Below are 27,644 nucleotides of genomic sequence, written 5' to 3'. Positions count from 1 at the left end.
TAAGGCTGGGGGAGAGAGGGAGGAGGGATGAAAGGGGGATCTGTGGTTGGTATGTAAAATGAATAAAATTTTTCTTAGATAAGAAAATAAGACATAACTCCCTATCTCAATAACTGACCTTATGGATGTATTTCTAACCTCATTTTTATGTTATAAAATTCAAGGTTTAACTAACTTCATGCAGAATAAAATAATATGTCTTAAGATTTGGGACCCTCTCTAGTAGGTCACTGTCTCTTGCACTGTGCCTTTCTGCCTGCTTTATATCAGGGATTCTGACTGAAACCCAAGCATCACCATGGTTAAGATTGATTGGGCATATACCCAAGGAATGCTCAATCATACCACAAAAGCACTTGTTCAGCTATGTTCATATCAGCATTGTTTGTTAATAGCCAGAACATGGAAAAAACCTAGATGCCCTTTAACTGAAGAATGGATAAACAAAATGTGGTACATATATACAATGGAGTACTACTCAGCAGAGAAAAACAATAACATCATGAGGTTTGCAAGCAAATGGATGGATCTAGAAAAAATCATCCTGAGTGAGGTAACCCACACTTAGAAAGACAAACATGGAATGTACTCACTCATAGGAGGATACTAGATGTGGAACAAGGACTGGACTGCTACTCACATCACCCAGGAGGCTACCTAGAAAACAGGACCCCAAGAAAGACACGGGGATCACGCAATGACGGAGAAATGGAAGAGATCTACATGAACAGCCTGGACATGAGTAGGGGTAATGAAGGGCGAGGGTCGAGGGAAAGAGAGCTTGGGGGAGCGGGAGATCCCAGATGGATCAACAACAGAGAGGGAGAACAAGGAATAGGAGACCATGGCAAATGAAGACCACATGAGAATAGGAAGTAGCAAAGTGCTAGAGGCCCACAGAAATCCACAAAGACACCCCTACAACAGACTGCTGGCAATGGTCGAGATACAGCCCGAACTGACCTACTCTGGTGATGGGATGGCCAAACACCCTAATTGTCGTGCTAGAAATCCCATCCAATCTGAGGGAACCAGATGGAGAGATCCACGGCCAGGCCCCGGGTGGAGCTCTGGGAGTCCAATTAGTGAGAAAGAGGAGGGTTTATATGAGCGAGAATTGTTGATACCAAGGTTGGATAAAGCACAGGGACAAATAGCCAAACGAACGGAAACACATGAAATATTAACCAATGGCTGAGGGGTCACCAACTGGATCAGGCCCTCTGAATGGGTGAGACAATTGATTGGCTTGATCTGTTTGGGAGGCATCCAGGCAGTGGGACCGGGTCCTGTGCTCATTGCATGAGTTGGCTGTTTGAAACCTGGGACCTATGCAGGGTCGCTTGGCTGGGAGGAGGGGACTGGACCTTCCTGGACTGAGTCTATCAGGTTGATCTCAGTCCACGGGGGAGGCTTTGCCCTGGAGGAGATGGGAATGGGGGGTGGGCTGGGGGGAAGGTGAGGGGGGCGGGAGGAGGGAGACCAAGGGAATCTGTGGCTGATACGTAGAACTGAATTGTATTGCAAAATAAAAAAATAAAAAATAAAAAAAAAGAAATATAAAAGAAAAAAAAGATTGATGTGACTTTTTCAAGCCTGAGAGACCAAAAAAAAAAAAAAAAAGTGTGATTTCATGTGTTTATAGAATGGCTCTGTCTCCATAGTTTACTTAAGAAATGTAATGCGACCTTCCTAGCCTAAGAGAAACTATGTGCCTTATCTTGTGTTTATGAAAATGGGTTGGGCCCTGAAAGTGTAACATATAATTGTCCAGATTTTGGCTGTGAGAAGAACTGGGCAGAGCTGAGTGGAGAGACTATGTAGAGCTAATTAGGAAGCTGTGAAAAACTATGTAGTAGTGTGGAGACAGAGAGATTCTCAGATAGCATGTTTTAAGATGAAGTAAGAGAAAGTTACCATCAGAAAGTGTGTTTCCTTACTTTTCCCCTGAGGTAGAAAGGTCTAGCCCTCAGAAGAACTTTTTCCTAAAATTTACCTACTCTGAGGAATTTTTGTTTGTTTTTTGTTTTTGTTGTTGTTGTTGTTACCTTGGAGCAGATCAGGGAACTGACCTCCCATGGCTGGTGATACTTTAGGGACACACCATGATGATCAAGAGTAACTAAGCAGATGACAGTTTTTAAGAATCCAAATTCATGGAAAGGCATTCAAATAAATAGAGGGATACATTCAGAATCAATTAAAACCCAGAAGGTCTTATTGTATAAGCAGCCATTATATAAATACAATGCCCTCAAAGGCAAAATAGAAGTAACAGATGAACAACTACAACAATATTATGTTATTGGAACTAACAACTGACTGAGGACTAGGTAAACTTACAAGCCAATGTGGTAAAAGTTTGGTTAGACCTATTCAGGCATAACCTATGAGCCACCAATTCTTACAGGCAAATCAGAAATGCCCCCCAAAATGGTAGCAGAATGTCTTTAAAATATTACCTGGAAAAGAAAACAGTAATTACCATTATGGAGAATACAGACACGATACTGACGTTGAAAAACAAATTAAAGTGTTTTCTAAACTACCGTGAACTTTCAATTTCTTGAAATAGTTAATAACATCATGTGTTCCTTTGTGCTATTTCATTGATCTATATAACTGTATCATTTTTCAAACCTACTTTTTGGCTTACAAAAATTGAACTAGTGGGAAAGTGCATGAAGGATTCTAAAAAGCTACTAGTAGTGTGATGGATGTGTTAACTGTCTTGACTGGCACTGATTTCATGGATGCTGCATATCAAAAAATAGAATAAATATATACTATATACAGAATATTATTCCAAGTACATCTCACTAAATTTGTAAAAGTTGAATGCATCTAAAGTGGTGGCAAACATATCAGTCTTCAATAAGTGAAATAAGAGGATAAAGAATTCATTAGCTAATCATTAAGTCTTAATAATTTATACAAGACATTTTTATAAAACTGAAGTACAGTAAAGATAATTCAGTTTAAACAGCAAAAATTAATTATACTGAAAATGCGCACATCACAAAAATAATCAACAATGCCAAATGATGGTTTAGAGAATAATTAAAAAGGGGAGCTGGAAAATAAAAAAATTTTAAAAAAGTTTTAAGACTCTAATTGAAACAAATAAATATAGATTAAACACATATGTTTTATGGCATGAATAGCCTATGAAAGAAGCACTTTAACATAATGTTTAACATCATTCTCACAGAAACCTAGAGGGTTCAGTGCACTGTAGATCTATTGTGAGTTAAAATCACCACCATATATGGAGCCCAATGATGATAGCCTTGTCACATGACTGCATGTTATGAAGCTTTAACAATCTGCAGAAACTTGGCAAAGATTTAAATGAATATACACCTGTAAAAGATTCTTACCTTTTACATACAGAAGGAGGAGGGAGGGAAGGAAGACTCTGAGACTGAATGAAGAATAGTTACTCCCTTTCAAATGAAAACTATTGAGACAATGAGGAACACTTGTGGCAAAAAGGATGTTGTGACCTTTCTTTACTTTCATAGAGTGTAGAAATGAAGGAAAACTATAAAACAATTCCTATGTGGAAGATTTCTTTTCAAATTTGCCCAAAACCATTATTTTAAAAAGTATTCAAAATACAATGATATTAAGACTATTCATTAGATTATATAACTCAAGGGTAAAAAGAAAAATAACACGGAGAAACCATATCTCATTACATAGATCAACTACTTTGTTTTGGTCTCTCTCTACATAGTCCTTGCTGTTCTGGAACTATGTAGACCAGGCTGGCTTCCAACTCAGAGATCTACCTGCCTCTGCCTCCTGCATGACTGGGCTACATGCCCTACCTTCAATTACTTTGAAAAGGAAAGGAAAAACCAGAAAGCCCGGAACAAAACAATAGGCAAGAGACTTGAATGGCTATATTGTATAGAACATATACAAGTGTTCATTCACCATATCCTCAACACGTTTAAAAATTAGAAAAACAAAACAAAATCAATGCAAATGCACAAATTAAAACACTACTGACATGGGCTGGAAAGATGGCTAAGCAGTTAAGAGTACTTGCTGCTCTTGCAGAGGACCTAGGTTCTCAGCATCCACGTGGTTAGTCACAACCATCTTGTAACTCTGGTTCCATTGGCTCCAACATTTTCTGGTATCTGCAGGTAGCAGGCATGCGTGTGGTGTATGTACATAGATGCAAGCAAAACACTTGTACACACATTTTAAAAAATGTCTTTAAAAAAGATAGCATCCAACACACATATTAATATGGGGAGGGTTAATCTCATAAGACCCCAACTCTAGATAAAGAACTAGAGACAACTAAGGAATGTTAACAGAAGAAATAGTCTTCCCTAGGAAAGACCATACCAATTGTTTATCCAATACTCTGAAATCACACACACAAAAGTAACATGTAGACTGAACAGGCTGTACATGTGTGTATAAATATATAAATATTTATATATAATACATTTACACACACACACACACACACACACACATCTTTAACAAAAGTTAAGGAGAAAGAAATCATGAATTTGAAAGAGTAAGGGAGTACAAGGGAAATGCTGTAGGGAGGAAAGGGAAGAGGGAAAATAATACTGTATTTTAACTTAAAAAAAAAATTTAAAAACCCTGCTTGAGAAGAGTTAAAATAAGTGAATATTCATGAATGAAAAATTAAATATAAATCATCCATTTAGGAAAATTAACTTGTGAATATATTTGACATTCTCTTACCAATGACACAATATAGAAATTAATGTCCACATGAATGATTATAACACAAGAGAATACAGCAATATTGGCTCAGAGTTAAAACCCCACAAGTGCAGAGGAAAAACAGTCACAAATTGATTAAAATGTAGAAAGACTATAGGTCCATACTGATGATCCCAATTATACACTGGCAGACAACGTTTACTAGAGCATTTTCATTTTGTTTACAAATTGTTCAACTAGATTGTAGGAATCAATCCTACTTATCTGCAAAGTATTTCTTTCTAAGAGTACCTTCACAGTTGTAAATTTATATCCCTGCAATTAAAGTATGTGGCAACTGGAGGAGTTTGTGCAGTCTGATATTTGGAGAATACGGTCAAAAGCCTGCTTGTATTACTTAGTACCTTCTATCACTTCTACAATGAGTACATCATACATACATGCTCATTTATAATCTACCCATTATGATTCTCCCAATATACTGGTAGTTATGTATAAGAACTATATGTAGTCAATAAATTTGGAGTTTAAGTGCTTAAATTATGTGGCTAAGACACGGTGGTCTTGTAACCAGCACCAATGGTAGATATGAAACCAATGTAAGACCGGAAGGAGGCAGGCAGCCAAGGTTATTGGCTAAATTCCCTAAATGACTGTTACCATACCCTCTACCATTTGCATCATTTCCAGGACCTTGCGTACTCAGCTGTGTGTAGAAAAGGTGTGGTTATATGTCAGGCTTTGGTTCTATAAGAAAACATGGGAACTGATCATAAATGCAAATTTCTAAATCCAGGCTGGGGAAATGTGGATTCACATAGTACTACCGGTCACTAGTTTTTCCTGGATTTAGGAGGGACACATGCTACCTCTCATCTACCCACACTAGAAACTAACTCCAAGTTAGTAAAAACATCACACTTCTGCGTACTCAAGCACCTTCATAGCTGGGGGGCTTGAATCTTGTCAAGATGACATCACTCTGATAAAGCAGACAATATGCCCCAAAGCATATTCTCAGGTCTGACTTTTCTGAAGGGAGCTTTTCTATGTGCTGAGATTTCAAGACTTCTTCCTAAGGCTCAGCCAGACTCCTTGTCCCAAAGCTCTGACTCCTGGACCACTCACATCCACATAATCATTCAATGATGCAGAATCACCAGATCAGTGAGAAAGGTGGTATGTAATGGAATGACGCTGTGCCATCACAGTAGTAGTATTGATGAATGCACATGCTTGGGTGCCCACTCAAGGCCCAGACAGCTGCTGAACTGAAAACTCATTAACTTATTTGCTAGATACTGTTTGATATGCCATTTGGAGATACTGGAACCCTTACCTGGCTCCTTATTTTCTCACTCCAATGAGTCAGGGTGGATTACTAAATTCTTGGAATATATTAAAGTAGGTAGTATTATATCTCACGTTAACTTTACAAATCAGTACCTCTTACCCAAATTCAATTTGAGCATGTAATTTTCTGAGCATAGAAGTTGCTTGTGCTATCTACTCTCTTTAATGGAGTATCACTAAGTAACATGGGGAAAGGTGAAAAAGTCTTGATTTAGAGAATATGACAGATAAACAGGATCACCCCAACTTCCTGGATATCCAACCTACCATAGGAACACTCACCTTGTGCTGCCACTGCCTCATCTTGGCTGGGGGTTCATCTAATGGTGACTCTATATTGCATAAATTCCTTCCCAGAGACATAAGCAGTGTCTAACTCTCCTCCTAACGTCCTAATGGCAAAAAAGGCATGATTCAAAGTTCACAAATAAACCAATGAGTTTATTTTATTTGTCTTCCTTACAGAGATAGTGTGAGTGGTGAGCGTTACTTACAAGGGTGTGGGCACTCCATCCCCAATGGGCCACATCTGGAAAGCCTTACCCAGCAGGAATTAGGTTTTTCCCAAACATCATAGATGGAGGATATGGCCCCTTCCCTAGTCTTCCCAGGCATGCATACACACATACAAATATACATACATACTCTCTCACTCTCTCTCTCTCTCTCTAAATCTTTTCTCCAGAGTCTGCAGAGTTGCCAGTTAGTAGGAAGCAGTTGGATACTAGGGGGAAGAAAGAAGGGTATAAACCATCAACAAGCCCAGCTGGGATAAGCTTTTGCAAGGGGGCACAGCTGAATTCTCCATGATGGCACTTGCTTGGTTCAGAGGACAGTCAGAGGACAGTGTCATCCAGTACATCATTGTTTAGATTCTCTTCTGCCAGAGTTGGTAAATGGTAGTGAAGACTATTCTCCCTTCAGTCACAAACAGCACTGTTTCTTTACCTCAGACTGTGTGTATCTGGCCCAAGTAAAATGGTGCAGAGCTAGTGCAAACCACCATTGTGCTGAGATAGGATATTTGATCCTGGCTCTAACACTCACTTTGCTTCTTATCTCAGGCAGAGGTCTATATTCCTTCGCATATCTGCAAAGTGTGGTACAAACCTCATATACCTGGGTCTCTCCTGTGCTTGTAATTTGATATAACTGTCACTACTCATAGCCATCATTTCTCTGAGGAGAATACGGAAATAAGTAGTTAATTTCTTGACTCCTATGTCAGTGACTGTCACATTAAAATAACTATCAGAAGATCTACCATCTTTTCTCTTGCAGGATGAGAGTAAGAAAACAGAGCACTTTAACAGTCCCACAAGACAGTGCCTCCTACCAGGTACAGTGTCACAGTCACACCCAATATACCTCAACACCACTTCTAAACTACACCACATTTCTATACATGCTATTGTAACACTCTGGCCCTATCAGAGTTGCAGAGGCTATGATATTTCTAGTCTTGAACAGCTATGTCTCAATGAACATGGAACATAAACAAATACTACAATACATGACAAATTTGTTATTTGTACACAGCCTCTCACCTATATAACTGTTCTGATGCAGAATGTGATCTGACTTATCAAAGTTTTCCTATGTTCTTTAACAAAGTCCCTTAAATGTTTATTTTCCAAGGTTAGTACATATACAGTATTCTACAGTATATAACGTTAGATTTTTAAACGTTCTCAGGATTCTTCATGGCATGTATACTCATGTCAACTGAGATTTGACTTATCATTCAAAACTTTTGACCTTTAAATTCATAAGATTCTTCACATGCATGAGATGCTTACACTGAGATAACTACAGTAGAGCTTTCCTATGTTCTTTCTAGACACAATGTCTCAAACCAATATGGCTTTTCTGATGTTGAGAAAGGTCTCCCTTGTGGCCGTTTTCACATGTTCTTTGCTGTCATCATTCTACATGCATTCTCTGATGTCAAGTGATCCTGGTTGACTGCAAGCTTTCTTGCTTGCTCGAAACTATTAGTGTGTCTCATCTGAGTTCATTCATATTGAATGAGGCATGAGTTATGAAGGTAAGTTTTCCTGCATTATGTACATCTATAGGACTTCTCAACTGTAAGAAGTCCACGGTATGGAGTGAGGACTGGTTTACAGTAGAGAGTTTTTCTTCATTCTTTATATTTACAGGGTTTCTCACTTGTATGACATTTCTGATGTTGGCTGAGCTGTGAGTTGCAGGAAAATGCTTTTCTCTCTTCTTCGTATTAGTGTCATGTGTATGAGTTCCCAGATGTCGGGCAAGTCCTGACTTGCAGAAAAAAGCTTTTCTGCAATCTTTACATTCATAGGGCTTCTCACCTGTATGGATTCTATGATGCAGAGTTAAGTGTGACTTGCGACAGAAACATTTACCACATTCTTTACATTCATAGGGCTTCTCACCAGTATGAGTTCTATGATGAGCAGTGAGCTCTGACTTGGAGGAGAAAGCTTTCCTGCACTCTTCACATTCATAAGGTTTCTCACCTGTATGAATTCTATGATGGCGAGTTAACTGTGACTTGTAGAAGAAAGCTTTGCCACAGTCTTTACATTCATAGGGCTTCTCACCTGTGTGAGTTCTCTGATGTTCAGTCAGGGTTGACTTATAATAGAAAGATTTCTGACATTCTTTACACTCATAAGGCTTTTCACCTGTATGAATTTTCTGATGAACACGGAGGGTTGACTTGCAATAAAAAGCTTTACCACATTCTTCACACTGATAGGGCTTCTCACCTGTATGAGTTCTATGATGTGAGGTGAGCTCTGACTTGGAGGAAAAACCTTTCCTACATTCTTCACATTCATAAGGCTTCTCACCTGTATGAGTTCTATTATGGCGAGTTAAGTTTGACTTGTAGAAGAAAGCTTTGCCACAGTCTTTACATACATAAGGCTTCTCACCTGTATGAATTCGCTGATGTTCAGTGAGGGTTGACTTATAATAGAAAGCTTTCCAACATTCTTTGCATTCATAAGGTTTCTCACCTCTATGAGTTTTCTGATGTACAGTAAGAGTCGACTTACGATAGAAAGCTTTACCACATTCTTCACACTCATGGGGCTTCTCACCAGTATGAATTCTATGATGTACAGTGAGTTCTGATTTGGAGGGGAAAGCTTTCCTGCATTCTGTACACTGATAGATCTTCAATCTTGTACGAGTTCTCTGATGTTCAGTGAGCACTGACTTACAATAGAAAGCTTTCTGACATTCCTTCCATTCGTAGGGTTTCATACTTGAATAATACTCATGCTGCTTGTTGTGCTGTGACGGCAGGTTAATCGTTTTCATACATGGTTTACCTTCATAGGGTTTTATACCTTGATGGAGTTCCAGCTGAACCTTCATTTCTGCCTTGAGACAAAAGAATATATCACGGTTTTATATCAGTGGGGCTATTTCTAGCATGTACTTAATGTTCTGTGAGGTTAATAAATTCTTACAAGTTTTACAAAAAGTGCATATGTAATTTTCCCCAGTGTAAAGTCTGTTATTTAAAAAAAAACATTTTTAATTATGCATATATACGTAGGGTATTTGCATCCAGGTGTAGGTGTCCCCAGAGGCCAGAGGTGTCATATTCCCCTGGAGCTAGAGTTATAGGTGGTAAAGAGCTGCATGACCTGTGTTCTGGGAACCTAACTTGTGTACTGTGTAAGAACAGCTCATGTTCTTAATCTCTCAGCTATCTCTCAATCCATAGTTTACCATGTTCTTTTCTGAGTCCTGTTACATGCAATATTTTTCTTTCATGAGATATGTTTTGCACGGTAAGTGTTAGGCAAACAAAAGATTTCCAATGCATGAAATGAGGTTTCTAAAATATCAAACATTTTTTATAACTGTCTTTGTTTAGATGTATATCCCTGGGCAAATATTTTAAACATCATTATGTGAACTTTCAAACTTGTTAGGGAGACCAAGGTGCTCAGGGTGCCAGAGGGACTATCAGTTATATTATCAGCTTCTTCACTAATCAGCATCAGGTTAGGCTCACTATGGACACATTCAACCAGAGGTTAGGCCCTAGGAAAAAATTCTACGCCTTATATCCAGATTTAAAATGTAAAGGTTGTGCTCACAATCATGTTTTACCTACTTCAAGCATCTCTCTATTTGACAGATTCCTGCTGATGCTTCCTACCGGCCATATATGACTCTCGAGATTTTCTAGGCAACTCTTATCTGGAGCATAAACTTCAAGAACACCTGAAATGATATGTTAAAAATATCATTATCCATAAATCATATACATTGTTTATTCAGTTTGAATAAAACCATATAGTAGATACTTCTTCAGCTTAAGGGAAGTTTTATACAAAAAGATAAGGTGGTGCTATGTTATGTTCCAGCACTGCTTTCACTCTTGTGAAATGAATGGAAAAAGGTTATCCGCCTACTTCTCAGTTACTGTTTCTGCAATACTAATTTTTAGCTGCTGATGTTAGCCTGAGCTCCAGTCCTCGATTACCTTAATTGTACAAACACCATTTGACATCAAATCTCTCTCATTATGTGAGGCGGGAAGATTTTCTTTCACTATACACCCACATGATACAGGTTTCATATTCTGCGTCATGACCAAAAATGTAGGTTTGTAAAAGGATTATTATACATGTGTGATAAATTGGTTTAATTTGCCCTGAAAAGCCGGAGTAGCATCTTTTATTGGTCATTATATGCAATCACCTTTCTCTCAGTCTAGAGGACAGGTTCTTCAAAAGTTTCCTGCAATCAGTCTTCTGTTCTATAAATCTCTACTGTCTCTTAGACATAAACATGATTTTTAAAATAAGCCATTTATTAAAAATAAATGCTAAGAAATTATGTTGCAAATCCAGATTGGTAGTGGATAATGTCAAGTACACATTTTTAGATGACTTTTATTGTACATCAACTGTACAAAACTATGTACATAACTTATCAAAATCCAAGGCTAGGGAAGTCATAGTCCTCAAGAGAACCTATTTTTGTCTTGCTAGCAATGGTTATGTTATCAAACTGCACCCTAAACATTTACGTTTGTATCTCTACATCTGTGCTACTCTCAAACTTTATCAGAGAAGCTTCTTATTGCAGTGCTGGTGGTTACCACACACATACATTACTGTTCAAAGACAGGAAACTGAAATAACAGCCTAGGTGTCCATCATCTGATGAATGGATAATGAAAATATGGTACAAATACACACACACACACACACACACACACACACACACACACACACACTTGAAATAACAGCCTAGATGTCCATCATCTGATGAATGGATAATGAAAATATGGTACAAATACACACAGACACACAATGAAAATTTTTATTGAATCATAAACAAATGAAATTATGAGCTTTTTAGGTAAATAAATGGAGCTGGAAATAAATTACGCTGAGAGAGGTAACTCAGATCTAGAAAGACCACTCATGTTCTCTCTCATATGTGGATCCTGGCTTTGAATCTTTAGATGTGTGTACTTAAATTAGAGGACCTGTAGAAGTCAGGAAAACTAAAAATAGGCCATGGGCGGGGGGTGGGGGGGGATGGAGGATATAACACAAGTATTATAAAGGAGTAAAAGGGAAATAATTGTGCAAGTAGGATTCAGTGGGTTGAGAGTAAAAGGACAAGGACGGGAGGGAGTATATGGGAGAGATAACACTAAAGAACTTTTAAAAAACCATATGGAAACCTACTTTAGACGCTTTCGATAATAGGCAGGCAGACAGACAAAATGGAGTTACCCTATATGGGAGAAAATGCCTCAGATACCATAAGCTATTGAACGAAATGCTCAGTACATTGAGATTATCTATTTTCAAGGTGTTGGCAGTGTGGTCGCAAAGAATGCCACTTCCCCAACATTATAAGACATTGCTACTGCTCCTAGTTACCCTCCAGAACTTAATGGTAAGATCCCATTTCTGAAGACACTTCATACTTCAATTATAGGACATAGAGAAACCAAGCTGATACTGATCTGGAAGCTTCATCCCTACTAGCTAGCTTTTATAGTCCTGGCGAATGCTATAACAGTACTGGAATAAAACAGTAATTAACAGTCTTAACCAGCTGTGAACCCTGAGAACTACAATAATGAATGGCCTAACAAGATATGCCTACTTTTGCAATAGTGGCATGAAATTTATGGGAGTAACCAACCACTCTAATTGGAGTTAAGACCCACAGCACAAGACAGAACTCATGCCTGGTACTGATAACTGGGTCAAGAACCTATGGCTGCGTAGGTCACAATCTATCACGTACAAACTACTACTTTTCTACTAAATAGTTATAATATTAAACAGCCCCCTAAGTACTTATCTTTATATTCATAGATTAGTACAGCTTTCAACCTTTATTTTCCAGAGTGTCCATATACCTTCCTCCCAAAGGTCAGGGATCACCATGGAAGAAGGGGAAAAAAGATTTTAAGGCCAGAAGTAGTGTATGACTGTTCATAAACAGCATTTTCTAGATATAAAAGAGTCACTGCACACATGAACTCACATGCTTTCTGGTATCAGGGTTTCGGCTAAAAGATCCAGAAGGTTAAATGGGCTTGCCACCATAGTAACGAAGCCCTTGCTCCTTATGCTGGAAGTTATCTTTCCCTATTCTGTACTCTGCATTGTAGCTATAACCATGTTTGAGAAAGTTTTGTTTTTGTTTTTGTTTTTTTAATTTATATTGGTCAGTGCTTCAGAATGGCTCCTTTCCTAGATGTATGTATATTTTCTGGTTTTGCTTTTTTGTTCTTTCCAGATATTTGTACAATTTAACTCTATTTTATGGATTATATTTTCTGTGTCTTTCTGTGTCTACCACTTCCCTGTTCTATACCACAGAGTCATAGATTGCACCTCGTTATCACAGCCCAGGGGGCTTAAATGTTGTAGTCATGACTGCTCTTCCTTTAGTCATGACTGCTCTTCCTTTTCTTATAGAGTTCTCTCACTACAATAATTTCTCCACCTTCTCTTCATTCCTGACGTTCTTCATCCTACACAGTCTACTCCAATGAATGCTGCTTTCCAATGAAGGCTTTACTTACTGAGCTTCTTTCTTCAATTATTTAAGGTGGTATTTTTTGTCGTGATCACTGTTCACTGAATCTGTCACAGAAGCATTAGATGAGCTCTATTCATCGATTTATGTAAATATTATTTTAGTGCATGGATCATTGCTAAAACCGTACTTTTGCATTTTATACCTGACACTCAAAATTCTCAGAATCAGTTATCGGAGATGTCTTAGTTTTTCCAATAATTATCACTATTTGCCTGCTTGCTGCCATGCATATTAGGCTTTTGTGCCACTGACTGCCACTTTGGAAGAATGGGGATCGAAAGAACCCCTCATCTTATAAAAAGGGTCTTCTTAGCAGCCTTCACCTGTGGCTTCAACTCCTGACACCACTCAGAGAGAAATTAAAATGCTAAAAGAGCAACACCAAAACAAATCAGACACAGACATAATGTTAAAAACATTTAAACAGACGAAACACTATCAGTAACTACAGGAAAAAAAATTAAACATGCAGAACAATTTGTGACATTAAAATTGAGGACGATATAAGCAGGATTAATGAAAAAAGTTAAAAGCACTAAAAAAGGAATGTAGCAAAGGTTAAAAAGCCAGAGAACAGAATCTGATAGTCAAATATAGAAAAACAGTAAATAAAAGTATAAAAAGGAACAAGGAGAAATGAAAATACAAACATCAGAGACTTCAAAAGGATAAAATAAGTCAAAACGTGCTAGCTAGTTTTATGTCAACTTGACACAAGATAGAGTCATCTAAAGGAGGAAATCTTATGTCTCCATAAGATCTGGCTATAGGGCATTTTCTTAATTAGTGATTAACTGGGGCGGGCCCAGCCCACTGTGGATAGTACCAGCCTTGGGCTAGCGGTCCTGGGTTCTATAACAAGGTAGGTTGAGCAAGCCATGAGGAACAAGTCAGTAAGTAGAACCCCTCTATGCCCTCTGCATCAGCTCCTGCCTCCAGGTTCCAGTCCTGCCTGAGTTCCTGTCCTGCCTGCCTTCAGTGATGGACTACAATATGGAAGTATAAGTCAAATAAATCCTTTCACCCACCAACTTGCTTTCAGTCATGGCATTTCATCATAGCAATAGTAACCCTAACTGGGATACAAACAATACTAAAAATGTCTGATAAATAGAAAAATAAAAATTAAAAAATTAAAAAAGCACTGGGGAAGAATTTCATCCATGTCCACTATTACTGGAATTCACCAGCAGGCTGCTGGGGTTGCTGGGTAATAGCTGAGGAGTAACATTAATTTCTCTGTTCTCACCTTACCTGTTAGTATTATCTATATACTAGCTAAGGACTTCGCCCAACAAGGTTATGTTGGTGACAAACTTGAATTTAATGATGAAAACTATATATCTGCATAAAGGAGTCACTGCTGTGCTCAAGCCTTTGAGTGTCAGCCAGACACCATATGACTCTTTCAGAAATGTCAGTATTTCTACACTCATTGATGGAAAGCAAACCTCCATATATGAGGTGTCTCTGCAGAGTTAGCCTATAGAGCAGAGGGTAAGGAGATTCTGTGTTGCTCAGGTCCTTTGAAGCTCAATAAACAGCACATTCTAGTAAGAAGAGAGCTGTGTAAATCTAGTGAACTATTGTCTCTGGGCTCCAATCTTTTAGTCCCAAGGTACAGTAAACCTATGGAGGTGGAAAAATGGTCTAGAGGTCAACCAACTGGCCAACTCTGGACCCACTATTCTTATTCTCTGCCACTGTCTATGAGGAATGGGCATACTCCTCACTAGAAACGTAACACTCCATTCCTAACAGTCCATGATCCTTTCTTAAGGAGCCTGTATCTTACCATGTGAGTTTCCATGGCTACCTCTTGTTCCCACCTACTACATAGAAACTTTCAGCATGTCCCCAGCCTCCTGAGTTTTGACTGATCTTAGTGATCATGCCCCAAGAGTGGATGAGACAGGACCCTGGTACAGCATTCTGTATGTGGATAAATGCAATTAATTTGTTTTCCAATTTATTATGCCAAAATCTTTAAGACACTGTCAGACAAGTCACTTTCTGTATTAACACTTGCCCACATCAAGGTTTCTTTCATGACAAAGAATGCCAGTCTGTGGCAGCAGGTTGGCACTTTGCACATTATGGTCATTTCCTAGTTGTAGCACTCAGCTCATTCACTCGGGATTTGAGATTAAAAGTGTAGCTGGGCAGTGGTGGCGCATGACTTTAATCTGCGCTTGGGAGGCAGAGCCAGGAGGATCTTTGTGAGTTCGAGGCCTGCCTGGTCTACAGAGTGATTTCCAGGACAGGCAAGACTATTTCACAGAGAAACCCTGACTGTCTCAAAAAAAAAAAAGTGTAGCCTATGGTGCACTTTTCTCAAAAAGAGAGAAAATAGCTTTTGTCTTCTAGTGTATACTGTCCTGTCACCTCCTTCTTGATCCCAAGTACTCTTTCTCTCTTGTTCTCCTTGGAAAACATTCTCTCTTTTGTGACTCTGACACTGAGCATCCATGTGTTAGTGTGGTTAAAAAAACAAAAAACAAAAAACAAAAAACAAAAAACGTTTTACCTGCCATCCTATCCTTAAACTTCCGATATGTTCTTTCCTAAATTTTTTTCCCCCTAGACAGTGTTTCTCCGTGTGGTTTTGGTGCCTGTCCTGGATCTCACTCTGTAGGCCAGGCTGGCCTCGAACTCACAGAGATCCACCTGGCTCTGCCTCCAAAGTGCTGGGATTAAAGGCCACCACCTCCCGGCCCCACTCTTTCCTAATTTAAAAAGATATTCTGCAATTGATTTTCATTATGCCACCAATTTCCAAATTTCTTTCCTCATTCTAATCACACTGTCTACAATTTATATCCTGGCTGTCCTGGAACTTGCTCTATAGACAAGGCTGGCCTCACACTCAGAGATCTGCCTGCCTGCCTCTGCTTCCCAAGTGCTGCTAGTTCAGAATTTTTAAAAAGAGTAATCACCACACTAAACTAAAATAAATGAACAATTCTTCAATAGTGTCTTACTTTATACCTTTCCTAAAATAAAATTGCATGTGTTTTTACCTCAGGGTAAATATGTTTAGTGTTTCTTATCTCATTGTGGTACATTACTGCATCATTCACTTTCCTCTCACTGAATGTAATCCCTTCAAAAGATGCATTAGAATGTTAATGATTGCTATGAAAATGTCAGATCAAGACCAAGCACTGAAATAAACCCTCAATATCAAACAAGGTGGGAAGGACAACTGAGATAACCTATACAAAAATTGAATATTTTTTAGCAAATTTAGGAAAACAGGTTTCAACAACAAAAATAAGGAGACCGACTGACACAGAGCTCCCCATTTGGTAACTGCATAAAGTAAATGCCTGACAGACAAAACTAGCTGTTGCTTAGGCTACTACTGGAATGTTGGTAAAGACAGCTCAACATGACCAATATCCTATGAGCAGTCATGCTTGCTGAATTTCCTTCCCTAGTTCACATTCACTGACCTGGGAGAGTCCAGAGTGAGGTCTCTCCTATGCTCCATGGCCCAAATCCATGCTCCAACCTGAAGATCAACTCAGGTTTAGTCACGCAGTGTCCTGCCAATGGAAGAAAATGATATATAAATTGCTCCCAAGTAGAAAGTCCATTTCACTGACGGAATATGACAGTTCCATTTGAGCTGTGCTATGAATGGTAAATGAAGCTACACAGAGAAAAAACTTAAAAGGACTCAAAAGAAAAAGAAAAAAAAAGCCTAGAAACTAGATGAAAAACTTCTTAGAGAACACAAAGTCAAAAAACTAAAAAACCATGTACACATGGTAAAAAAATTAATTGTTGAGAAGTTCTGATTTCACACTCCTATTCAAAACAAGCTGCAGGCCAACTATCACTGAGCTATGTCCCCAGCTTTACTGTATAACTTATTAACTGATGAGCCTAATATCAGTCTGAAAATTCCCAAACACTGAAAACTTAAAAGAGGCCACCCCTTCCCCCTTACCAGATGGAAAAATCCCAGGATGCAATAGCTGAGACAGGAGGACTGCTGTAAGTTTGAAAAGACTTTGAACTACAAAGTAAGTTTAAGGCATCCCAGGATACACAGTGAAACCATGGCTTAGAAAGTCAAGAAAAAAATAACTGTCCATGCTCCAGGAATTAATCCATCACCCCATGTTCACACAAAGAATCTGAATCAAACTCAGAGAGAGAGAGAGAGAGAGAGAGAGAGAGAGAGAGAGAGAGAGAGAGAGAGAGGTGGTAGAGAAGGGCTGTAGATAGAGAGTGTGCTCAGTGGGATGGGGGCCTAAGAAGATAACAGACGGTAAAACTGAAAATACATTGCATTCATATATGAGATTATCAGTAAAAATCAACTAATAAAATACTGTGAAAAAAAGACACAAAGAATAGGTCACCACATTCCATATTAATACATGGAAGAAGTAATATTAAAAGAAGCAATACCCACACTGATTTACAGATTCAACAGTATCTTCAGAGTAAAATCAGTATTCTTCTCCACAGAAACAGAAAAGCACTTCCTAAACAATGTCTTAAACATCATGTGAAAGCGCCAGAGACCCCAAATTAGCGAAGCATCTTGTTCAAAAAGCACAAATATGAAGCTCTTGACACCTACCTTCCAAACCCACTACAAAGAGACAGCAGGAACAGGCACAAAAAGAGACAGACACCACTGGAAGGGAACAGAGAGCCCCAAGCAAACCGTATCTATTCGGGGTGACAGTGGGGATCTGAAATGCATTCCAAAGAATACAGCATTCCAAAGCTGAAGTCTTAGTTACCAGTCTCTGATAAATGTGGCCATGGGGAGATGCCCAAAAAGGGATGCTGTCATGTCAGAACCTTTTCTTTGCTTTCCAGTGGCAGTGAAGCTAAGTGGCATATCTCAGGCATGTGCTCCCTCCATGACACTCTTCCTCACTATAGGACCAAACTAACATGGCCAAGTAGAACCAGGGGAAAACTATGAGCCAACAGAAACCTTCCTTTTATGAGTTCACTCAGGTATCGTGTCAGAGTGAGGGAAAGCTGACTAATACATTCAGTCAACGGATTTTCAACACAGGTTTCAAGACTTTTCAACCAGTAAGGAAGTTCTCATCTGTAAATTTTTCAGACAAACATGGACTATTCAGGCTAATGAAAGTCAATAGACCTCCTCTCTCTAAACTTTATAGACATCAACTAAAACAGATTAAGTTCTGCGTGTGCTAGCACACACTCAAAATCCCAGCACTCAGGAGATAGACCAAAAGAATCAGAAGGTCAAGATCAAAGGGAGTTCAAAGCCAGCTTGAGAAACCGCATTACAGATGCATAATAAGGAAAAAACAAAAAACAAAAACAAAAACAAAAAAAACGCCAAAAGTAACTCAAAGGTGTAAGACCTGACATAATGATGTCCTTAGAGTATGCAATAAATACTTTAGGACAGTGAGGAAGACAAGAGTATTTTGATGTCTACCAGATGCACAGCAAAATCAGCAAACAGGACAACATCAAACTTAAAATTATCTGCACAGAAAAGGCCTTCTTACCTTACCACAGCCAGAAAGCAAAGGAAGGGGGTGCTGACATCCTAACAATTTTTCTTGGGCATCACCCCACAAAAAGAAACACCTGTCCAAGAACAGAACTGGAAAGCACACTGTGAAACCATACATCGCCATTTCTGAGCCCACGATGATCCCCACTGTCTTAAAGCTAAATAACTGATGGCCCACAGGAGACCTTGGTACACATATACAGCACCGAACTCAAGAGATACAGCAAATACCTATGTCTCTAGCCCCAGTAATGATGCCGCCAACATTTCCTCAGAAGACTGTCATGAACCCCTCAAGAGAGATTCCAATCCAGACCTCTTCTACCCCACTGCATGTGCCATAGAAGGCAAAACTGAGTAAGATGTGGACTTTTCAGGGTTACCACTGTCTGAGAATCACTTTGGCTCTCTGACTACAAAAAATACACTTTCTGATTCACCAGATTGGAATAGATGAATGTTTTCTTGGGCTACTGACTTCCTCCATAATTGAGATAAACAGATGATTTCTTATGTCTACACAGGAAAGACAAAAGATCAACAAACCACATCTGCCAAAAAATGCAAAATCCCACATGTCCTCATTATATTTGCAAGCTCAAGGTAACCCCAAAGAAACAGAGAAAATGGCAGTTACTAGAGCAAAAATATTGGGGGTGGTAGACAGGGAATATGCTTTTAGTATACAGGCAAAGGACACAGAACTTATGTTCCATAGTAGAATAATAAACACGTTTGACAATTAAATCTTTCAAAATAGCTATCAAGGAGAATTAGCATTAGGATGTACCAGCTAAAATGTCTATCAATTTAGTATTAAAAGTTAGCTGCCTCGGAGTCAGACTCACCCAAGGACACCAGGCTACTGTAGTTCTCCAGCATCACATCTCTGTAGAGGGTCCTCTGAGCAGCATCCAGCTCCTGCCACTCCTGCCAGGTGAAGTCCACAGCCACGTCCTCAAATGACACCAACCCCTGTAATGAAACACCTCCTGTCAACCAAAGGCCTCAGATCTGGAAACAGAATCCATTTCTCTAGTTGTTTGTGTCTTGCCAGTATCACATAGAAGCTGGGGCTTGACTTGTATTCTGTATCGTGTAGTAGATTAAGATCAATACAAGTATCTTACCTCTGTGTTAAAGTAGTGACTGAAGAAATGATCAAGAGCTCTCCATGGAATTACAATAGAAACAAAATTGTAACTGAGTGTGTGTGTCTGTAAGGTTTCCAGTAATGGGAAGAGAGTGGATTCTATAAATTCAATCCTATAAAAACACGATTAAATCTGTAAGGCATGCGCAGCACAATGAAAAGGCAGGTGCTGGGGCTGGCAGTGCAGCACTGTGCTGTAGTGCAGAAGACACAGGGGCATGACCTCAAGTCCCCCTTCCTGTAGTAGAAGAGATCTTATTCTTAAAAGCAAGATTTGGGGCTATGTATGTGAACACAAGGTCACAAAATTATTTTTTTGCAACAGAGAGGGTTTCTAAATATGCCACGACCAAAATTTAACTCAGGAAGATATAATGACTGCAAGGTTTTGAACAGTACTCTGCGGATAGCACTCAGCCATGTGGCAACCGGTGACAGCACTGTAGCCTTTGCTGTGAACACACACCATGTGCACTAGGCACTATTCATGCCATCACCATGCAATTTCAAGGAACACTGATTGAAATGTTGTTTTATACTGCAAGGCTTTTACTCTGCATACAGTTTTCCGATCTTATTGAAACAATTATTTAATCGTGTTAATTAAAGATTTTAAGTATTTTCCCAAAATCATTCCTCACTCTTTAAGCATAAAATTAGCATATATTTGACTTGTGTTGTGTTACAAAAACAAGCACATTCATTTTATTGGTATGCAAAGTTCATTTTGTCTTTTGCAACCAATAAAATCATAAGGAATTATTTTAAAATAAATGTGTAAGATTTATTAAACATGTTTGGTTTGCATTTCTATTTTATATGAATCTATATATCTGGGTTCATACAAAGCTTCTCAGGCAAAAATAGATCATAAGTGGAAAATATTTATACGTATCATTTCTTTCTCAAAAGCAACTGAAAAAGTTGCCCTCTATATACTGGGAAACTGAGACAACAATCACATCACATCGATGAGTTCAAAATGCTTAAACACACACGATCAAGAACTCAACTTGCATCACACAATACAAGAGGAAAATGATTCTATGCTCCTGAGGTCATCCAGAGGGTGGGAAGATAATGATCGTACATGTAAATACATGGACCCACACACCTCTCTAGAAAAGTGAGAAGAATCATAGTTTCATAAGCTAATACAAATATTTCCCCTGGCCTCATCACCTGGGATCAAGACAGAAAACTGGTTAAAACTCCAAGGCCACATTTCTCCCTGGAAGGACTCTCCACTATGGTCAGCTAAGTGCTATTACTGAAAGCTGAGCTTTTATTTGCTCCTCAATAACAGAGAAAAGATTAGTACCCTCTGATAGCCTTCATGGGAGTTTAGACTACTGAGCCCCTCCACTGCTCACACATAACACCTCCAGGTCTACTAGTTGTTCAAAGAAGGAGTCTGCCATTCACTGAATGCCTCAGCTTTAAAATGGGTTGGCTTGTGGAAATATATACTAAACTCTCAAGTTCTGGGAACAAAGCAATCTGGCACATGCAAATCTCTTTAGGGTCCAGAAAAACAACTATCTAAAATCCAGAATTAATGCAGAGAAGGATGACAAGACAAATTCCAGTCTAGTCCCAGAAGTCATCCGTTCTTTAGAAGCTAATGGACAGCCTGAATGGTAACAAATTTGCCCCAAGGATTGGATGTAGCAGACAGCATACTTCTTGCAGCCCCAGGAAAGCTGTGAGAATGACCATGTCAAAGCAATGACAGATTACAAGGGTCAGATTACAATGGACAGGGCAAAAAGGGAACTCAGTTCTCTTCTGCTGATGCGTAAAAAATTAGTACAGTCATTTTACAAAGTAGTATTCAAGCTCTGGAAAAAATGTAAACACAGATCTTCCATATGATCCAATAATCACCAAGGCTAGTATGCATGCAACAAACATCTAAATATAAAGAAATGGTTTCACATCCACGTTCACTGCCAAGAATGCTAATAATTAAGTGTCACTTAGATGAAGGTATGGCAGGACATTCCTCCAACATGCACAGCATCTACCTGTTCCCAAAAGAAGATCCATAGTACACATGAGACCGCTCCCTAGAACAGAACCTAAGGGCTGGTATTCAGCAGAACTCGAAGAGAATAGAAACACGGCTTCTGTGAGCACTTCAGACCAGCAAGTACAGATGTTGGGATGAGGGGGGCATCACACTATAAAGTTTGTTAGGGGTAAGCCCAACACAGTGTCATCAGATAAGGTTTCTGTCCTTAGGGTACACAGGAGAGAAACACAAGATCATTTACATGGGCTCAAGTGAATTTTCTCAGCTTTCCTCTCATGGGAAACATTCATGGACAGAATTAAATTCTTCAAATATCCCCTGCTCCAATATCTGTTCTTAATAAATCACAGAGTACAAGGAACAAATTGCTCAGCATACTGCAGAAAATGACATTGATGGGGCTGGAGAGATAGTTCAGTTCCCAGCATCTACACAGTAGCTCACAACTGCCTGCCAACTCCAGTTCCATGGAATATGATGCCCTCTTCTGGCCTCTTCAGACTACTACATGCATGTGGCACACAAATTCATTCACACTAGCAAAAGGAGATGTTGATATTTGGTAACACTTAAAGGAAAGTGACATTATAGGAAATTGTTGCCAGACACACAAAGGGTAATGGAAGTACTAGCCATGGTTCTGGATTTTCAAACTTGCTTCCCACACAACTGGAAGGCTCAGGGAAAACAGTTTACCCATAGAGAGGTTGTGAGCCAAGAGTTGTCCATCCAAATTCCACATCCTTCATTCCTGATACTGCAGGTGAGACTGCTGTGGACCTCAGACTTCCATGAACAGCAGAACAGTCAAGAAAGAGACAGATACAGAACAAGCTGGCTCCTGGCTTCCCTTCGTGGGTCGTGCCAGGTTCCCAGACAGTGCCCTCTGGGAAGTGGGTCCTCAACAGGTGTTCCTGCTGTTAACAGCATTTGGGACATTGCTGCCTGTAAGAGTCTGAGGAATTCCCTTCAGAGACCTCCTCCCACAGGGCCTTTCTTCCTCCATCAGGCCTTCACTTCCTCTCTCATACTCTGTCTTCGTCCTACCGGTCCTCTTCTCTCAGAACCATTAGTACCTTATCCATGCTCATCATCAGCACCACCTCTCCCACCCATTTGAAGCATCAATGAATCTTGTGCACACACTGCCTTCTCCTGTGCTATGAGGGCCAAGTCACTGTCCCAAGGAGTCAGGCAGGAACAATCACCCCTAGCCTCAGCTTTCTGTTCATTATAGTGGGAACAACTTCATACAGCACCCTTCTCCTGGTCTCAGGGTTCCAAAATGGAAGGTTTGTGTGCACTAAAGCAGCCTTTGGCCTTTTCATGGCAACCCCATGTGTCTTGCTATGGCTGCACAATAACAGATAAGAGGTGACATCATTCTATATAACAGACTGTAAAGACAGGGATTGGCTTCTTTGAGGTCCCACAGGGAGGTGACTAGGTATGGAACCTACCACACATGTCCAACAAGCACTCTACCACTTTAATGGTTTCTATCTTTTTCTTTGAGGCATGGTTTCACTAAATTGCCCTGGCCCACCATGAACTCACTTTGCATTCCTCAGACCTGCAATATATACTCTGACCTGCACCACCATGCCTCCTAGCTTGGAGGTGAGATTTGAACCCAGATCTAGGCCTCCCTCTCCTGTTTCACCTTACCAGAGCATGGAAAGAGATATCTAGAGAGAAAAAGAAGAGGAGAGGTAAAGCCTCAATGCACAGCTGCTTCTGGATTCCCAGGATAAAAAAATCCTAGTGAGCGGCCAGTCAAACTACCTTCCAGAGCAGGGCTCCACACAAACTTTCAGAGACTGAGACACGCCAAAGATACAAAGAGATAAGACAAAAAGGGACAGAGAGTTGGATATGGTAGCTCATGCCTAAAAGATTCCTAAGGATCACAGGGCCAAGGCAGGAGGATCACCAGAAGCTTGAGTCCAGAGTAGGCTACAGAGTGAGACCTTGTCTGAAAGATCAAAGATAAACAACGAAAGAATCACACAGGGGATAGAGGGAGGGAAGGGATGGAGGTACAAATTTGCAGGCACACAGGGACATACATATAGAGAACTGAGACCCACATGTGCAGCACTCAGGTTTAGGGTACAGCCCCCATTCCCTGCACTGAGTCTCCTAATCCAAATCCTCCATCTACCATGGACCAGACAAGTACCAAGGGAGATCTGGAAAACCCAGTGCTATATGGCCAAATCCCAAGGAGGGACACTTGGAGACTGCCTCTCTGCCCCGCCTCTCTTGTTCCACAATACATCAACCACGTACCAAGCACCTGGCTCCTTCCCCCTGCCATAAGTGTGAAAATGGAAGAGCAGAGTCAACATGGCTGGCCTGAGTCTGGTCTTGGGACCTTCCTAAGGCCTGCTAATTGGCTGCAGGTCTTGCTATGTCACTGTTGCTGTCTCTATCTGCTCCTCTGCCTCTAGCCCTCTTTTGCTCTGTGCATCTTAATCACCCCAGAACCATACTGTGCTACCCAAGCGATGCATGTGTGCCAGGACCCCACCAGGAGAGAGGCAATCTGAGTTTCTCCACATCCCCAAGAGCACTGGTGGGGAAGGCAAAGTGGATTAAAGGAGGAAGAGCAGCTGGTACCTGGGCCCCTTCCAAGTATCAATCCCTACCTTGGGGTCCTTTCTTTACTTCCATAGAAAGTACAAAAGGCTGGCCTGTGTTTCCAGCTAAGGGAGGAGAATGGAAAGCTCAAAGCCAACTTGTAAAACTACGTCTCAAAAAATAAAATAAAATAAACCAGTAAAAAAAAAAATAGGCAGAGGCTCACAAGATCCCATTCCTCCTTCAGGATGTATAAGCAGTTAATGGTTTTCTCGGGAGGGGCTCTTTATTCAGTAGTGAAGACAACGGTTTGAGGCCCATGCTCCTGTAACTAACTTCTTCCAATAAGCCTGCAAAAGTCAGGGGTCGTTTAAAAAGAAAAATAAAAAAGACAAAAACATCCAAGAATGAGGGGAAGTTCTAGTGAGAGAAGGGAAGGGACCAGGAGAGTAATAGGGGTTGGCGTTAAGAAAATACGTTCGGCCGGGCGGTGGTGGCGCACGCCTTTAATCCCAGCACTCGGGAGGCAGAGCCAGGCGGATCTCTGTGAGTTCGAGGCCAGCCTGGGCTACCAAGTGAGTCCCAGGAAAGGCGCAAAGCTACACAGAGAAACCCTGTCTCGAAAAACCAAAAAAAAAAAAAAAAAAAAAAAAAAAAAAAAAAAAAAAAAAGAAAATACGTTCATTATACACAGGTATAAAATGTAATGAAAACCACTACTATGTACCATTAATATATGATACTAAAAACGTTAAGAAAAAAAAAGGACAAGTAACTGGTTTGGTTCACGGCAGAGCACTACCGTGCACGCTCATGCACTACCTTGTATGAACGAATTCTTAGGTTCCATCCCTAGTAACATACAGAGAGCCAGAGCCAGAAGGCAGAGAGGGGAAGTACCTACTCCAGGTCACTAAGAGACTCTAGGACCTGAAGAAAAGGCCTCGATGGAGGAGACATGTTGAGAAATGCAGAGACACTAGGGAAAGATGGGCCATTAACAGCAGAAGAAGGGGGTGGGAGGTTCTGCTCACAGACGCCCTCAGCCAGAGGTTCAGAAACACAGCACAAGATTGCAACACGGGCAGCCAGGGACAAACACCATGGTGCAAGAAGAAGTCAGTGGGCGGGGTGGCTTCAGGAAAACCCTGGGGAGGCCGGTGACCTTACGGGCCCTGAGACAGACCTGCCAGCATCCCCTCATGTTGACCAAAGTCCTACCAGATCTGGGGGCGGCAGGGAAGATCCCGCCTGCGCTCGGGCAGCCACAGGTCCACAGCCCTGGCGTTCCCACCTGGGAGGCGTCCGTAGCGGCCCTGGCCACGAAAATGTCACTGCGGGTCCCCAGTGCGCGGACGCGACAGGACCCCGGGCTGCAGTAGCCGCCCTAGCCCAGCCACAGTACAGGGGGCCCGGACGCACGGCGGCTCCCACGGGAGGCAGTGGGGGTCGGCTCTTGGCTGGGGACGCTACCGTGGGTACACGCACCATTTCGGGATTCCGGGTGAGCAGCCCCCCTCGCGCTGGGTGTCCAGGCACCAGCGAGTCACACGGCGACACAGATCGGGTGCAATCCTGGACCCAAAGCTAAGAAGAAAAGCGGCCAGAGACGCAAAGATGGCGGGGTCAGCCACAGACCCCGGGCTGAGCGCCCCGCCCCCTAGACTCCGTCCGTGTGCCTGATTGGGTAGCCTTCATCCCAGTGCCTCTGATTGGGTGGTGCTTAAGGTCCCACCCTGAGTGACAGTTCGTGCTTCAACCCATGGGTGGATGGAGCCAGAATGACAAGGCCTTGCTTTCTCAGGTAAGTTAAGGCAGGGCTTCCTGTGACAGAACCTCCTTCCTGTTTGTCTGCATTTAACCTTGTAAATAAAGTATGAACATTTATGAATGGTATATAAATCCATATACCTTGTTTGTGTCCTATGTAATCCAAAAAGAGCAATTTTTTTTTAAAAGTATTCACTTAAAAAAATCAAAACAAGCATTTGAACTTGGTTGTAAAAACTACCATTTAAGAAACCAATACCATGTTTTTCATTACTTACCTTAGGAGAAATTTGAAAATATATATAAAATGCATTCCATATGCGTGCAAAATATTTCCATTCCTTTTGGATTTGCAGGATGGTATTTTCCTCACAGACAATAATCTAATGTCTGTGCTTAAGTCATCCTCCCGTGACATTCATACAGATGTGTCCACCAAGAATGCATTTCCTCCTGCAGCAATGCAGCCGAACTGGAGAGCATATCTTGAGTTTGTTCTTTATTTTAGCTAGGCAAAGCTGTTTTCTCCCTCTAAAACTGAGATGCTGGGTCAGGCGAAGCCTCACAGCACGCATGGATGTCATACATAGCTCATGCATACCACACCACAGACCTCAAGGTTGTAACCTCTGACTCTATGCAACAGTTTCCAGAGGAGCTTTTAAAATCTGAAAAAGTCAATTTATAAAGGAATAGTGAAATCAGAATCCAGGTTCTAGGACGCTGGCATTAATAATGCTTAAAGCTCTCCAGAGTGATTCAGTGTGAATCCAGTCCCCAAAACAATTGCTTACCAACATCATCGTTGATTGAATTGCTTCCTAGTGGCTTCTTAAATGTTTTATGAAATTTTCCCAAATAAATGTCTATTGGCCCCAGACTGAACAAAAACAACTCAGTGAAGAATCAGTCCCACTCATATATAGCTTGGTGTACTGTCTCAGTGTTCCATTACTATGAAGAGACACCACAACCAAGGCAACTCTTATAAAAGAAAGCATTTAACTGGGCCTGGCTTACCGTTTCAGAGGTTTAGTCTATTCTCCGTGGGGTGGGGAGCGTGGTGGCACACAGACAGACGTGTTGCTGGAGACACAGCTGAGAGTTCCACATTCAGATCAGTGGGCAGCAGGGAGAGAGACACTTGGCCTGGCTTGGGTTCTGAAAACTCAAAGCCCATCCCCAGTGACACACTTTCTCCAGTAAGGCCACATCTACCCTGACAAAGCCATATTTCCCAATCCTTCGAAGTAGTGTTACTCCCAGATGACTAAACATTCCAATACATGCGCTTCTGGGGACAATTCTTATTCAAACCACCACATGTACTAATGAGTTTATATTTCATTTTATGTATTTATCTGTGTTTGCGTGTGCTGGAGTACAAGAGTCACAGGACAATTTGCAGGACATTGTGA

General features: G+C 40.6%; 1 protein-coding gene across 3 annotated transcripts; it reads right to left on the bottom strand.

Annotated features, from left to right (window-relative positions):
- Positions 1-6,492: 6,492 nt before the first annotated feature.
- On the bottom strand, positions 6,493-26,089 carry LOC131898351 (zinc finger protein OZF-like). Of its 3 annotated transcripts, XM_059249482.1 has the most exons (5): positions 25,945-26,089; positions 19,534-19,660; positions 16,614-16,706; positions 10,193-10,302; positions 6,493-9,447 (listed from the first exon to the last, which is right to left on the bottom strand). In XM_059249482.1, exons 1-5 carry the CDS (start codon positions 25,945-25,947, stop codon positions 8,077-8,079), a joined length of 1,704 nt encoding a protein of 567 aa, XP_059105465.1. In that variant the 5' UTR covers positions 25,948-26,089; the 3' UTR covers positions 6,493-8,076. The 3 variants fall into 3 exon arrangements, with proteins under 3 accessions (XP_059105465.1, XP_059105466.1, XP_059105467.1); XM_059249483.1 differs by lacking the exons at positions 16,614-16,706; positions 19,534-19,660; positions 25,945-26,089 and having other exon boundaries at positions 10,189-10,297; XM_059249484.1 differs by lacking the exons at positions 16,614-16,706; positions 19,534-19,660; positions 25,945-26,089 and having other exon boundaries at positions 6,493-9,443; positions 10,193-10,272.
- Between the last annotated feature and the right edge of the window lie 1,555 nt (positions 26,090-27,644).

The sequence above is a fragment of the Peromyscus eremicus genome, chromosome 23, assembly GCF_949786415.1.
Source record: "Peromyscus eremicus chromosome 23, PerEre_H2_v1, whole genome shotgun sequence".
Classification (NCBI taxonomy): Eukaryota; Metazoa; Chordata; class Mammalia; order Rodentia; family Cricetidae; genus Peromyscus; species Peromyscus eremicus.
Note: the sequence above shows the minus strand (reverse complement) of the source record. Positions and strands in the feature narration are given on the sequence as shown.